We start from the raw sequence: 16368 nt of genomic DNA on the forward strand, positions 1-16368 counted from the left end.
TATAAAGCGCCCCCAGTGTGGACACTTGCACCTTTAACGTTCTTAGTGCTAGGACCTGATCTTGTCCTTTTTGAAGGAACTCCAGGATCTCTCTCAGGGGGTACCTTCCCTTCTGGAGAACACCTTGTAGATGACAGAAATCTCTTCCAAGTCCTACCATAAATCCTTGTAGTGACCGGTTTCCTACAAGCAAGGTGGAAGTCAGGATCGCTAAGTATCCCCTACCATCTCTAGCACTGGCCTCAAGTTCCAGGCTGTTAAGTGCAGCCCAGTCACCTGAGGATGATGCACAGGCCCTTGAGCTAGAAGGTCCGGGACCGCCGGAAGAACCCAGGGTTCTGTGACTGACATACTCCTCAGCCGGAAGAACCAGGGCCAACAGTGATAGGATGTTGCCTTCCGCTAGCTTGAAAAAAAAAAAAAATTTATAAACACACAACACACGCAGTACAGACCAAAAGTTTGGCATCAAAACTATGAATTAACACATGTGGAATTATATAATTAACAAAGAGTGTGAAACCGCTGAAGATATATATGTCTTATATTCTAGGTTCTTCAAATTAGCCAACTTTTGCTTTGATTACCGCTTTGCACACTCTTGGCATTCTCTTGATGAGCTTCAAGAGGTAGTCACCGGAAATGGTTTTCACTTCACAGGTGTGCCCTGTCAGGTTTAATAAGTGGGATTTCTTGCCTTATAAATTGGGTTGGGACCATCAGTCGTGTTGTGCAGAAGTCTGGTGGATACACAGCATATAGTCCTACTGAAAAGACGGTTCAAATTTGTATTATGGCAAGAAAAAAGCAGCCAAGTAAAGAAAAACAAGTGGCCATCATTACTTTAAGAAATGAAGGTCAGTCAGTCTGAAAAGTTGGGAAAACTTTGAAAGTGTCCCCAAGTGCAGTGGCAAAAGCCATCAAGCACTACTAAGAAACTGGCTCACATGAGGACCACCCCAGGAAAGGAAGACCAAGAGTCACCTCTGCTGCGGAGGATAAGTTCATCCGAGTCACCAGCGTCAGAAGTCGCAGGTTAACAGCAGCTCAGATTAGAGACCAGGTCAATGCCACACAGAGTTCTAGCAGCAGACACATCTCTACAACAACTGTTAAGAGGAGACTTTGTGCAGCAGGCCTTCATGGTAAAATAGCTGCTAGGAAACCACTGCTAAGGACAGGCAACAAGCAGAAGAGACTTGTTTGGGCTAAAGAACACAAGGAATGGACATTAGACCAGTGGAAATCTGTGCTTTGGTCTGATGAGTCCAAATTTGAGATCTTTGGTTCCAACCACCGTGTCTTTGTGCGACGCAGAAAAGGTTGAACTCTACATACCTGGTTCCCACCGTGAAGCAAGGAGGAGGAAGTGTGATGGTGTGGGGGTGCTTTGCTAGTGACACGGTTGAGGATTTATTCAAAATTGAAGGCATACTGAACCAGCATGGCTACCACAGCATCTTGCAGCGGCATGCTATTCCATCCAGTTTGCGTTTAGTTGGACCATCATTTTTCAACAGGACAATGACCCCAGACACACTTCCAGGCTGTGTAAGGGCTATTTGACCAAGAAGGAGAGTGATGGGGTGCTACGCCAGATGACCTAGCCTCCACAGTCACCAAATCTGAACCCAATCGAGATGGTTTGGGGTGAGCTGGACCGCAGAGTGAAGGCAAAAGGGCCAACAAGTGCTAAGCATCTCTGTGAACTCCTTCAAGACTGTTGGAAGACCATTTCCGGTGACTACCTCTTGAAGCTCATCAAAAGAATGCCAAGAGAGTGCAAAGCAGTAATCAAAGCTAAAAGGTGGCTACTTTGAAGAACCTGGAATACAAGACATTTTCAGTGGTTTCACACTCGGCTGCCTTTTCCAAAAGGTTATCTAGAGCTGGGCCATATAAATATTGTCCTTCGCAGGAAAGGGAGCATAACTTCTCTTTAGTCTGAGCATCACCGGGGCAGCTCTTTAACCAGACCGCCCTCCAGTCTGCGCTAGACAGTGCAGCTGATCTTGTGGCCAGCCTGGCTGAATCGGCCGATACGTCCGCTAGGAAAGCCACTACACCCCTCATCATCAGCAGCGCAGTTTTAACGACGTCAGTAGATGAATCCCTACCCACCTGATCTTCCAATGTGTTTAGCCATACCATAAGAGACCTTGCTGTACAAGTTGCTGCGATGGCCGGCCTCAACACCCTTGCTGACGATTCCCATGTAGCTTTGAGAAAAGTATCCACCCCTCCATCAAGAGGGTCTTTTAGTAACCCAGAGTCCTCAAAAGGAAGGGGTGAACTCTTAGAGGCTTTAGATATGGCCACATCCAACCTGAGAGCTTTGCCCCAGGACAAAGACACCTCATCTTCAAAGAGTAGTTTCTCTTAAAGGAAGGTGGCAGGGGACCCCTTTTATCTGGCTTTTCCCATTACTTAGTAATGAGACTGTAGCTGGTCATTCATGGGAAAGGTTCTATGCTTCCTCTTACCCAGGGTACTGAACATAATATCCTGGATCGATCTTTTAGGCTTCTGGTCCACCAACCCCATCGTGGACCTCACCGCCTTAACTAATTTGTCCACTTATTCCAGGGGGAAGCAGTAACCAAAGCCCGAGTCACTTTGACGAGGAAGAATCCGAAGTGTCCTGCAGAACTCCCTCGTCCGAAGATACCAACGGTGACCTCTCGGTTCTATCCCCTTTGGTGTTCCCCTGAATGGGACCAGGTGCTTTTCTACCTCAGCTCTAAAGAGAGTCCTCAGGGTACTGGAAGATTCAGGGGTTTCATTAGCCACCGTGTCATTAATGCACAGATGGCATAACTTTTGGGCCATGCACTGTCCAGATCCTGTCCACATAAAGCACTTTCTAGGGGGCTTCTATCATAAAGCTATAAAGGGAAAAAAAAAAAAAAAAAAAAGTTTAAAAACTTTTTTCCCTGTAAAGTGCAATTTATCGTAGTTTTGGAATGTTTCATTGTCAGTCCTTAAAGGTGGAGTAAAAGTATGACACCATTGTTCTCAGCAGCAGATGCTTCCAGGGGGTCTTCCCTATACTGTTCTATTTCTACTCCAACATTTTCATTATCCCCCTCAGACCTCTCTTTTAGGTCTACCAGAAAAAGCTAGACTTCCCCATTGACATCCATTATACTCATTACGAGCATGCAAGTAGTAGGAATTGCTTGGTTCGAGCAATGAGCACTTTAGGCCAAGTTCACATTAGCGTTCGGAGGCTTTGTGGAGGGCTGCGTACTTTCTCCGTTAAGCTCCGCCTACTTCCGCATACGTCCTGCGTACCCATCTTTAACATTGGGTACTCAGGACATGTGGATGTTTGTTGAGGCATAGTTCTGCCATCCGCACAAGACGCAACTTGTTGCGTTCCCATGTGGTCGGGTCAAAACAAAGCATCCGCATGTCCTGCGTACCTAACGGTATAGATAGGTGTGCAGGACGCATGCAGAAGTATGCGGAGCTTAACTGAGGAAGTACGCAGCCCTCCACAAAGCCCCTGAACGCTATTGTGAACCCGGCCTTAGTGTGTATAATCTCCAGCACCACAGGGCGGTGAGAACGTGCAAAATCATATTTGAGAAAGCTTAAAGGGGTATTCCCATCTCCAAGACCCTATCCCAATAAGTAGTTAATGAAGTGAATCACTATGCAGAGAACTGACCACCAGAGGAGAACTTGGGTAAAATTGACCAGCAGCAGTCAGATCAGTATGGATATACAACCTGAACACCAAGTAGAGCCACACTACACTGTGTTCCAAATTATGCAAAAAAAATATTTCCTCATATTTTCTCTAAATTACCTATATGAATTGCAGTCATTGTTATTTTCCAGTCATCTAATATTCTAGTATAATTGCAATGTTTTTGAACAAACTGCCTATGAAAACAGTATATTTTTAAAAATAAAACACTCAAAATGCATGTTCCAAATTATTATGCACAGCAGAGTTTTCAACCTTTTTATTTTGAACAAAAAAATGGTCAATTGTGAAATTATAATCATTATCAGCTTATTACAAAACGAAATCAGACAGTTTTCAAGTCAAAACTTGATTCTAGGTGATGTTACATTTGCACACAGGACCCCTTGCTCAAAAGAAGCTTCTGAACTCTCTCGTCCATTGAATTTGTCAGTTTTTGGATGGTTTGTGCTTCAATTGTTTTGCATGTGGACAGAATACCCTCCCAGAGCTGTTGCTTAGATGTGAACTGCCTCCCGCCATCATAGACACTCCTTTTGATGATGCTCCAGAGGTTCTCAATGGGGTTGAGGTCAGGGGAAGATGGTGGCCACACCATAAGTTTGTCCTCCCATAGCAGCCAGAGATGCAGATGTGTTATTTGCAGCATGAGACGGTGGATTATCACACATGAAAATGATCTTGCTGCGGAAAGCACGTTCTTCCTTTGGAACCATGGCAGGAATTGCTGTTTTAGAAACTCCACATAGATTATGGAGTTCATATTTACCCCTTCAGGGATCCTAAAGGGGCCAACAATCTCTCTCCCCATGATTCCAGCCCAAAACATTACTCCACCTCCTCCTTGTTGGCACTTTAGTCGTGTTTTCATGGGGTGTCCATCAACCAGCCGTCCTCCACTCCATCCATCTGGACCATCGAGCGTTGCACGGCACTCATCGGTGAACAAAACAGTTTGGAAGTCAGTCTTCATGTATCGTTTGGCCCACTGGAGCCGTTTCTGCTTGTGTGCAGTGGATAGAGATGGTCGACAGGATGGCTTACGCACAGCTGCAAACCTCTGAAGGACCCTGCATCTTGTTGTTCGGGGGACGTTGGAGGCACCAGCAGCTTCAAAAACTTGTCTGCTGCTATGACAAGGCATTTTTGCAGCTGCTCTTTTAGGCTGGCTTCACATTAGCGCTTTTGTGCGCAGAGTATCGTGCGCACTTATGTTTAACATGACGTGCGCATGGTCTTGCGCACACTAGCGTTTTCGTGCACATGCGTTTTTTTGTCTTTCGTGCCAGGCGCGCCAGACGCAACATGTTGCATTTTTCGGTGCGCCCTGTCTCGGCAAAAAAACGCATGCGCATTCTTGCGCATGGAATGCGCAAAACCACCACATTGAAGTCTATGGGAACGCATGCGTGCACATGGTCTTGCGCACACTTGCGTTTTTTTGCGCATGCGTTTGAGTTAAACAAGTCTAGAATGTTCTCTAGACAATGGAAAAAATGTCACACCTAAAAATGCATGAGCATAAAAAACCACAAACGCGTGCAAAAACACATGTAAAACGCAAGCAACGCTGCGTTTTTTTGACGCATCAGCGTGCACATGATGTAAAAAAAAAAACCGCGCGTTTGTTTTGCGTTTGTGTTTTTTATGCGCTGCGCAAAAAAACGCTAATGTGAAACTAGCCTTAACCTGACACAATTGCCTGTTGGAAAGAGTCCTCAATTTTTCCTTATCAGCGCACACACGTGTGTGCTGGGAATCGGCTACATACTTCCTGATTGTGCGATGATCACGATGAAGTGTCTTGGCAATGTTGATTGTAGTCATGCCTTGACCTAAATACTCCACAATTTGTTGCTTCTCCGCAGCCGACACATCCTTTTTCTTTCCCATTTTGGCAAAAAATGTAGGCTGCTTAATAATGTGGAACAGCCTTCTTAAGTAGTCTTGCCTTTATTTGGACACACCTGCCAAACTAATTTGCACAGGTATCTGCAATTGCTTTCAGTGATAGAAAGAGCCCTGACACACATCACCATCAATGAGTTTAAATGACAAAATAATTCTAACCTTATCACTCCTAAACTCTTTTTGCATAATAATTTGGAACAGTGTATAAGAAAACCCCATAACCTTTTTTTTGGATTGTTTATTTAAATGTCAGTTACAACGTTAACCCTTTACCAACATGTAATAGTGCTATCACATGTGGCAGCGTGGAGTGGGCTTAGGAGTGGAAAGCACATCACACTCAGAAGAGGTCGCTGCGATATACAGCCCTCATTTTATTGTAACAGCAGCTGGTTAACCCCTTCACGACCAACGACGCCACATAGGCGTCATGAAACCTGGTTCAAATCTGACCAGTGACGCCTATGTGGCGTCATGACTTCAAAGCCCCCCTGCGGGTCGGGTGACCGGGGTTACTGAAAGGTCACCCGACCCGCAGATACAGGGGGCTTTGTAATTCACCACAGGGGGCGTGGCTTCGCCCCCACGTGGCTACGATCGCTCTGATTGGCTGTTTCACTTTTAACAGCCAATCAGAGCGATAGTAATATTTCCTCAATTAAAATCGATGAAACATTACAATCCAGCCATGTCCGACGCTGCTGTAGCATCGGACATGGCTGGAGACACCGATTCCACCCCCCCCACCGGCGATCGCCCCCCCGCAACTGAATGACAGCGGCGATCTGCCGCCGCTGTCATCATCTGCCCCCCTCCCATTCCCTCTGCTCCCCGCCAGCCTCCGATCCCCCCTCACCCCCCCCCCCCCCCCCCGAGTCCCCCCGTCCCTCCCGGTGTCCCTCGGGTCCGGATGATGGGCGCCGCCACTCTTACAGTGATCAAAATGAAAGAAAAAGTAAATAAACCCCCCGATTATCACCCCCATAGGTAGGCAGAACTAATAAAATAAAGAAAATATTTTTATTTTTATTTTAGGGTTAGGGTTAAAAAGAGAAAGAGGGTTAGGGTTAAAAAGAGAAAGAGGGTTAGGCTTAAAAAGAGAAAGAGGGTTAGGCTTGGAAAGAGGGTTAGGCTTGGAAAGAGGGTTAGGCTTGGAAAGAGGGTTAGGCTTGGAAAGAGGGTTAGGCTTGGAAAGAGGGTTAGGGATGTGTTGGGGTTAGGGCTGTGGTTAGGGGTGTGTTGGGGTTAGGGCTGGAGTTAGAATTGAGGGGTTTCCACTGTTTAGGCACATCAGGGGGGTCACCAAACGCGACATGGTGCAACCATTGATTCCAGCCAATTTTGCGTTCAAAAAGTTAAACGGTGCTTCCTCCCTTCCAAGCCCCGACGTGTGCCCAAACAGTGGTTTACCCCATCATATGGGGTATCAGCGTACTCAGGAAAAATTGCACAACAACTTTGGGGGTCTAATTTCTCCTGGTACCCTTGGGAAAATAAAAAATTGGGGGCTAAAAAAATATTTTTGTGGAAAAATTATTTTTTTTTAATTTTCACGTCTCTGCGTTATAAACTTCTGTGAAGCACTTGGGGGTCCAAAGTGCTCACCAGGCATCTAGATAAGTTACTTGGGAGGTCTACTTTCCAAAATGGGGTCACTTGTGGGGGGGTTTCTATTGTTTAGGCACATCAGGGGCTCTGCAAACGTAATGACGACCGCAGACCATTCCATCAAAGTCTGCATTTCAAAACGCCACTACTTCCATTCCGAGCCCTTACGTGTGCCCAAACAATAGTTCCCCCCCATATATGGGGCACCAGCGTACTCAGGACAAACTGTACAACAACTTTTGGGGTCCAATTTATCCTGCTACCCTTGTGAAAAAAAAAATTGCTGGCTAAGTGTCATTTTTTTTGAGGAAAAAAAAAATATTTTTTTATTTTCACATCTCTGCGTTATAAACTTCTGTGAAGCACTTGGGGGTTCAAGGTGCTCACCACACATCTAGATAAGTTCCTTAGGGGGTCTAGTTTCCAAAAGGGGGTCACTTGTGGGGGGTTCCACAGTTTAGGTACATCAGGGGTTCTGCAAATGTAACATGATGCCCGCAGACCATTCCATCAAAGTCAGCATTTCATAATGTCACTACTTCCCTTCCGAGCCCCGACGTGTACCCAAACAGTGGTCATCCCCCACATATGGGGTATCAGCGTACTCAGGACAAACTGGACAACAACTTTTGGGGTCCAATTTATCCTGCTACCCTTGTGAAAAAAAAAAAAATTGCTAGGTAAAAATCATTTTTTTGGAGGAAAAAAAAAAATTTTTTATTTTCACGGCTCTGCGTTATAAACTTCTGTGAAGCACTTGGGGGTCCAAAGTGCTCACCAGGCATCTAGATAAGTTACTTGGGAGGTCTACTTTCCAAAATGGGGTCACTTGTGGGGGGGTTTCTATTGTTTAGGCACATCAGGGGCTCTGCAAACGTAATGACGACCGCAGACCATTCCATCAAAGTCTGCATTTCAAAACGCCACTACTTCCATTCCGAGCCCTTACGTGTGCCCAAACAATAGTTCCCCCCCATATATGGGGCACCAGCGTACTCAGGACAAACTGGACAACAACTTTTGGGGTCCAATTTATCCTGCTACCCTTGTGAAAAAAAAAAATTGCTAGGTAAAAATCATTTTTTTGGAGGAAAAAAAAATATTTTTTATTTTCACGGCTCTGCGTTATAAACTTCTGTGAAGCACTTGGGGGTTCAAAGTGCTCCCTACACGTCTAGATAAGTTCCTTAGGGGGTCTAGTTTCCAAAATGGGGTCACTTGTGGGGGAGCTCCAATGTTTAGGTGCACAGGGGCTCTCCAAATGCGACATGGTGTCCGATAACGATTGGAGCTAATTTTCCATTCAAAAAGTCAAATGGTGCTCCTTGCCTTCCGGGCCATGCCGTGCACCCAAACAGTGGTTTATGACCACATATGAGGTATCTGTGCACTCAGGAGAAATTGCTCAACAAATTTTAGGATCCATTTTATCCTGTTGCCCATGTGAAAATGAAAAAACTGAGGCTAAAAGAAAATTTTTGTGAAAAAAAAAAGTATTTTTTTTTTTTACAGATCAATTTGTGAAGTACCTGGGGGTTCAAAGTGATCACTATGCATCTAGATAAGTTCCTTGGGGGGTCTAGTTTCCAAAATGGGGTCACTTGTGGAGGAGCTCCAATGTTTATGCACACAGGGGCTCTCCAAACACGACATGGCAACCGCTAAATATTCCAGCATATTTTCCATTCAAAAAGTCAAATGGCGCTCCTTCCCTTCTGAGCCATGCCGTGCGCCCAAACAGTGGTTTATGACCACATATGAGGTATCATTGTACTCAGGAGAAATTGCCCAACAAATTTTAGGATCCATTTTATCCTGTTTCCCATCCCATGTGAAAATCAAAAAATTGATGCTAAAAGAAAATTTTTGTTGGAAAAATTAAAATGTTCATTTTTTCTTTCCACATTGCTTTAGTTCCTGTGAAACACCTGAAGGGTTAATAATCTTCTTGAATGTAGTTTTGAGTAGCTTGAGGGGTGCAGTTTTTAGGATGGTGTAACTTTTGGGTATTTTCTGCCATATAGACCCCTCAAAGTGACTTCAAATGTGAGGTGGTCCCTAAAAAAAAATGGTTTTGTAAATTTTATTGTAAAAATGAGAAATCGCTGGTCAACTTTTAACCCTTATAACTTCCTAACAAAAAAATATTTTGTTTCCAAAATTGTGCTGATGTAAAGTAGACATGTGGGAAATGTTATTTATTAACTATTTTGCGTCACATAACTCTCTGGTTTAACAGAATAAAAATTCAAAATTTGAAAATTGCAAAATTTTCTAAATTTTCACCAAATTTCTGATTTTTTGACAAATAAACGCAAAAATTATCAACCTAAATTTACCACTACCATGAAGCCCAATATGTCACAAAAAAACAATCTCAGAATCGCTAGGATGCGTTGAAGCGTTCCTGAGTTATTACCTCATAAAGGGACACTGGTCAGAATTGCAAAAAATGGCCTGGTCATTAAGGTCAAAATAGGCTTGGTCATGAAGGGGTTAAACCATCTTGAATTGTTGCCTTTTAACCATTTAAATACCACACACACACTTCCCTCTCGATAGCATCGGGAGAAAATATATATATATATATATATACACATACCCAGTGGCTTCAGAAGCCAGCAAATCCCTGCAGAGGACAGTGCGTGAGGGGCATGGGAGATTCATAAGTCTGCAGACAGTGACTGCAGGCTTATCAATTTGGACAGGACAGCCCCTTTAAGGAACCTCAAAACAAAACACACACCTCTTGAAAGAAGGGAGGGAGAGAAAAGAAGTGCAAAGAACATGAGCGGTTACTCAGCAGATACCTGGCCATGGGCTGTATTGAAGTGAACTCACCTGATCTGTGACACACACCCGGCATACTGTACAGGCCAGGTTTTTATCAAATAATTGACAACTCTGAAGTTTGGACTTCTATATTTTAACAACTGCAGCATGTCATGTCACCCATAAGAAACAAAGGGTGAGTGCAAAAAACAAAACAAAACACAAGTATTAGGTTTTTGTGCAGAAGCCTTAAGGATGTTGAATCATGTTTTTTTGGGGTCCTGGGCACCAAGCACAACAAAACCTGTTTTTTTGCAAGCAACTCCTTTACTTCCAGGAGAGAAGGAAGGTTTTGCCTGCAGAAGAAAAAAAAAAAAAAACCCACACACACACCAAACCTCAACATGTGAACATAGCTTAATGCTACCTGCATAGCGTACACAACCGTGAAGATTTCATGTAGTCCTGTAAGCATGTCAGTCTGTGCCCCACCACACAGCAGTACCCCCCCCCTGCATCCCACCACACAGCAGTACCCCCCCCCCTGCATCCCACCACACAGCAGTACCCCCCCCCCTGCATCCCACCACACAGCAGTACCCCCCCCCCTGCATCCCACCACACAGCAGTACCCCCCCCCCTGCATCCCACCACACAGCAGTACCCCCCCCCCTGCATCCCACCACACAGCAGTACCCCCCCCTGCATCCCACCACACAGCAGTACCCCCCCCTGCATCCCACCACACAGCAGTACCCCCCCCCCTGCATCCCACCACACAGCAGTACCCCCCCCCCTGCATCCCACCACACAGCAGTACCCCCCCCCCCTCAGGCCCGGATTGGCAATATAACCAACCGGGCATTTTCCCGCTGGGCCGCTGTCATGTGGGCCGCGGGCGGCAGCACCCGATCATCTGGCCGCTTGCCAGCTGCTGTGGCCACTGTTGCTCCTGCCGCCAGCCCTCTGCGGGCACGGCGGTGATAGTTTCCAAGTTCCTCCTGCACTGCAGGGAGATAAACCGCCACGCCCCCCCCTCGCACCCCATCCTCGCCTTAGCATGAGACCCCCTCCCCCCCGCAGCCACTCACAGCGTCGCACTCGCTTGCCTGCTCGCTCTGTTCGCAGGACCTGTGATGAGGTCACAGGAGGGCAGGAGTCAGGGGGTCACATGATCAGGAGCCTTTGTCCAGACCACCGATCATGTCACCCCTGACTCCGCCCCTCCTGTGACCTCATCACAGGTCCTGTGCGCTCAGCCTGCCTCTACCGTCTGCAAGACTCTGCTTTGCTGTTGTCATGGTGCTGGTTGAGGTAAGTATGTGTGGGGTCAGGATTTACAGTGTGGATGTAACAGAGCCGTGTGTGTACGAGGTGTACGGAGCGGAGCCGTGTGTGTACGAGGTGTACGGAGCGGAGCCGTGTGTGTACGAGGTGTACGGAGCGGAGCCGTGTGTGTACGAGGTGTACGGAGCGGAGCCGTGTGTGTACGAGGTGTACGGAGCGGAGCCGTGTGTGTACGAGGTGTACGGAGCGGAGCCGTGTGTGTACGAGGTGTACGGAGCGGAGCCGTGTGTGTACGAGGTGTACGGAGCGGAGCCGTGTGTGTACGAGGTGTACGGAGCGGAGCCGTGTGTGTACGAGGTGTACGGAGCGGAGCCGTGTGTGTACGAGGTGTACGGAGCGGAGCCGTGTGTGTACGAGGTGTACGGAGCGGAGCCGTGTGTGTACGAGGTGTACGGAGCGGAGCCGTGTGTGTACGAGGTGTACGGAGCGGAGCCGTGTGTGTACGAGGTGTACGGAGCGGAGCCGTGTGTGTACGAGGTGTACGGAGCGGAGCCGTGTGTGTACGAGGTGTACGGAGCGGAGCCGTGTGTGTACGAGGTGTACGGAGCGGAGCCGTGTGTGTACGAGGTGTACGGAGCGGAGCCGTGGGTGTACGAGGTGTACGGAGCGGAGCCGCTTGTGTATGAGGTGTACGGAGCGGAGCCGCGTGTGTGCGAGGTGTACGGAGCGGAGCCGCGTGTGTGCGAGGTGTACGGAGCGGAGCCGTGGGTGTACGAGGTGTACGGAGCGGAGCCGTGGGTGTACGAGGTGTACGGAGAGGAGCCGTGTGTGTACGAGGTGTACGGAGCGGAGCCGTGTGTGTACGAGGTGTACGGAGCGGAGCCGTGTGTGTACGAGGTGTACGGAGCGGAGCCGTGTGTGTACGAGGTGTACGGAGCGGAGCCGTGTGTGTACGAGGTGTACGGAGCGGAGCCGTGTGTGTACGAGGTGTACGGAGCGGAGCCGTGTGTGTACGAGGTGTACGGAGCGGAGCCGTGTGTGTACGAGGTGTACGGAGCGGAGCCGTGTGTGTACGAGGTGTACGGAGCGGAGCCGTGTGTGTACGAGGTGTACGGAGCGGAGCCGTGTGTGTACGAGGTGTACGGAGCGGAGCCGTGGGTGTACGAGGTGTACGGAGCGGAGCCGTGGGTGTACGAGGTGTACGGAGCGGAGCCGTGGGTGTACGAGGTGTACGGAGCGGAGCCGTGGGTGTACGAGGTGTACGGAGCGGAGCCGCTTGTGTATGAGGTGTACGGAGCGGAGCCGCGTGTGTGCGAGGTGTACGGAGCGGAGCCGTGGGTGTACGAGGTGTACAGAGCGGAGCCGTGGGTGTACGAGGTGTACGGAGAGGAGCCGTGTGTACGAGGTGTACGGAGCGGAGCCGTGTGTGTACGAGGTGTACGGAGCGGAGCCGTGTGTGTACGAGGTGTACGGAGAGGAGCCACGCGTGTACGAGGTGGACAGAGTGGAGCCGTGTGTGTATGGAGTGGAGCCATATGTGTACGGGATGTACGGAGTGGAGCCAAGTGTGTACAAAGCATACGAAGCGTGCTTTTCCCACGGACACAGGAGTACACGGCGGAGCCCTAAGGAGCATTTTAAATCACACACATGACGTTCCACCTGAAGTGATATGCTGGAAGCTGACCGGAAATGAGATAATTTCTTGAGGAGATTGTGACGGAACCAGGAATGCTTCAGATCCATCACCGTGTCCTCCTCCGACAGCGCAGACAGCAGGATCGCCTTGGAATCGGGGATGCCGGCCATGTGAGTGGATCATGATAGGTCCTGCACCGGGAGGCTCAGGTGGGCACTACAATGGGAGCCGGGCTGCTATAGTATCTTTGTAGAATCTTTCTTTCTCTCTTTTTCTTTCTCTCTCTGTTCTTTCTTTCCCTCTTTCTTTTTCTTTCCTCTCTTTCTCTCTGTTCTTTCTTTCTTTTCTTTACTTCTTTCTTTCTCTCTCTGTTCTTTCTCTGTCTCTCTCTGTTCTTTCTTTCCCCTCTTTCTTTCTCTCTCTGTTCTTTCTCTGTCTCTCTCTGTTGTTTCTTTCTTTCTCTCTCTGTTCTTTCTCTGTCTCTCACTGTTCTTTCTTTGTCTCTCGCTGTTCTTTCTTTCTTTCCCCTTTCTTTCTCGCTCTCTCTGTTTTCTCTCTTCCTTAGTGCCAGTCAGTGTGCCCATAATGCCAGCCACTGTGCCCTCAGTACCAGTCAGTGTGATCAGCAGTGCTAAATGGGTGCGATTAGGTGTGGACATGGGTGTGACTATTTGTGAAATGGGTGTGGCTGGGCGTGGCCAAAATTTGCAGCGGCGCGCTGTGCGCCGCAGTCTTTGTCCATCTTTCCCTTCTTCAAAAGTTGGGAGGTATGATAGGGGCGGCTATGACCAGGGGGTCTGGTTGCCCAATAGAGAGCAGTTCTGCCAGGAATTCTGTAATCATGCAAACAAAAGGGGACAGAGATTTGGGAGGAGCAATAAATAGGACTGAGCTGAAATACTGGGCACAGCTCTGGCTACATGTTATATAGTCGTGTTAATCTCCTCTCACTTCTTGTAAACTACAAGTGTACAAAGATATTATATAGTCACCATGTGACTAGTGGGCCTGTGTAACTTCAAATGCCAGGGCTGAATTTTAGTCCCAGTCCGGCCCTGCCCCCCCTGCATCCCACCACACAGCAGTACCCCCCCCCCCTGCATCCCACCACACAGCAGTACCCCCCCCCCTGCATCCCACCACACAGCAGTACCCCCCCCCTGCATCCCACCACACAGCAGTACCCCCCCCCTGCATCCCACCACACAGCAGTACCCCCCCCCTGCATCCCACCACACAGCAGTACCCCCCCCCCTGCATCCCACCACACAGCAGTACCCCCCCCTGCATCCCACCACACAGCAGTACCCCCCCCTGCATCCCACCACACAGCAGTACCCCCCCCCCTTGCATCCCACCACACAGCAGTACCCCCCCCCCCTTGCATCCCACCACACAGCAGTACCCCCCCCCTTGCATCCCACCACACAGCAGTACCCCCCCTGCATCCCACCACACAGCAGTACCCCCCTCCCGCATCCCACCACACAGCAGTACCCCCCCTGCATCCCACCACACAGCAGTACCCCCCCCTGCATCCCACCACACAGCAGTACCCTCACCCATGCCCCATCATACAGCAGTACCCCCCCCCTGCATCCCACCACACAGCAGTACCCCCCCCCTCTGCATCCCACCACACAGCAGTACCCCCCCCCCCCCTGCATCCCACCACACAGCAGTACCCCCCCCTGCCCCATCATACAGCAGTACCTATTAATACCTTTGGATAACAAAGTAATGTAACTTAAAGAAGCCTAGTAAAGCCTGTAATGAGAGTGTTGCCAGGAGTGAGCAGTGCCTCAGTCTTCTTACCTTACAGGCTTTAGCAATCTCCCAGGTGCTGCACCAGTCTCTTGGAGGGTGGTCACACACCAGCTGAGTGTAAGCCCCTGCCAGGCACACCGTGACCAGCAGCACAGCAGCCCTCATGATTGTGCAGTGTCTGCTCCAGAAAGTGGAAGCAACTTCTTTATACCTACAGAGCCACTTCCCACAGTGTCAGCCTCTTCCTGACCCTCCCACAGTCTGCAGGAGCCAGGGTGGAAGAGACACAGATTATTGTTTCGAAATAATAGGGGATTTTTCCACCTATTAGAAAACTTCCCAAGAATGTATTTTAGTCATACTAATCATAGTAATTAATATTTGTGTTTCCACTGCCTGTGTTATTTGATCCTAGGTGTGTAATAAAGCCTGTAGATCCCCTCCAGTCAGTGACCATGTAAGAAACATGCCTGGTAGCCCCCCATCTTCTTGATGTTCCTCTACCCTGACGCCGCTCCTTTCTTACGTCTCAGACATAGGGCTCACGCACGCGTCCGGTTTCTTGCACGTGTGCCATCTGTGGCTTTCACGTCTAGCACTCGTACCTATGATATTCTATGGGGCTGTGCACATGTCCGATTTTTTTCCTCGGACCAAGTGGTCAGCAGAAAAAAATCAAAAGACATGTCCAATTTTGATCCGTGTGTCAGCTCAAAATCTACAATGCAAGTCTATGGGTCTGTGAAAACCATCGGACCGCACTCGGATGATATCTGGGTGCGCTCTGATTTTCATAGACAGAATGGAGAAGGTGGAAAAATATTTTCATTTTCTCTCTACGTTCGAGAAAGATCGATGCCACTTTGATCAAATTCTTATCTGACCGTTTTCTATAGATGTGAAGAGAGCGGTCACGAGAACCTTCCCTTACTAACAGCCATCTTTATAGCAAAGTCTGAGCAGCAACCACTTGTGAAGACAGAGGAATAAGGGTAAGTGCACACATTGCGGATTGCTGTGCGGAATTTTCCGTGTGGAATCTGCATCCTTTCCTGCAGATTTAGGCTATGTGCCCACGTAGTGTTTTAAAACGCTCACTAAAAACCGGACTCCTTCCCAGAAATCGCGCGGTTTTTTCCGCGCGATTTCACCGCGATTTTACCGTAATTATGATTGCGATTTTGCCGCGATTTTCACGTGCGATATTCAAGCACTTTCCAAGCGATTTGAAGCATCGCTTGGAAAGTGATTGACAGGTTGGTCACACTCGTCAAACATAGTGTTTGACAAGTGTGAGCAGGTTTTTACTATTGAGGCTGCCTATGCGGCATCAATAGTAAAAGATAGGATGTTAAAATGCTAGAAAAAAAAATAAATCGGGGTATATTTACCTTCCGACGTCCCGCGCTGCCATCCCGGGCCTCAGCGTTCCCAGTAATGCCTTGCGGGACCTGTGATGACGTTGGTCTCGCGTTACTATAGCGATCTCGCGAGACTACGTCATTACAGGGCCTTGCCGCAAGGCATTACTGGGAACGCTGAGGCCGGGAATGCAGCGTGGGACATCGGAAGGTAAATATACCCCGATTTTTTTATTTTTTATTCTTTTTTTTTTACAGGGGTATGGTACCCAGGGCCTGGAGGACAGTCTCCTCTCCTCCACACCGTG

At 48.4% G+C, this 16368-nt stretch overlaps 1 protein-coding gene across 1 annotated transcript in view; it reads right to left on the reverse strand.

The window, feature by feature from the left end:
* Positions 1–14917, reverse strand: part of IFI30 (IFI30 lysosomal thiol reductase) — an 84369-nt gene extending 69452 nt beyond the window's left edge. The window contains exon 1 of the mRNA XM_073544982.1: positions 14748–14917. Within this exon, the coding sequence (XP_073401083.1) occupies positions 14748–14864 (117 nt within the window). The 5' untranslated portion in view covers positions 14865–14917. The remainder of the gene's footprint in view (positions 1–14747) is intronic.
* Between the last annotated feature and the right edge of the window lie 1451 nt (positions 14918–16368).

Source organism: Dendrobates tinctorius, unplaced genomic scaffold (assembly GCF_039654945.1).
Source record: "Dendrobates tinctorius isolate UK_male_01 unplaced genomic scaffold, ASM3965494v1 ptg000011l, whole genome shotgun sequence".
Taxonomy (NCBI): Eukaryota; Metazoa; Chordata; class Amphibia; order Anura; family Dendrobatidae; genus Dendrobates; species Dendrobates tinctorius.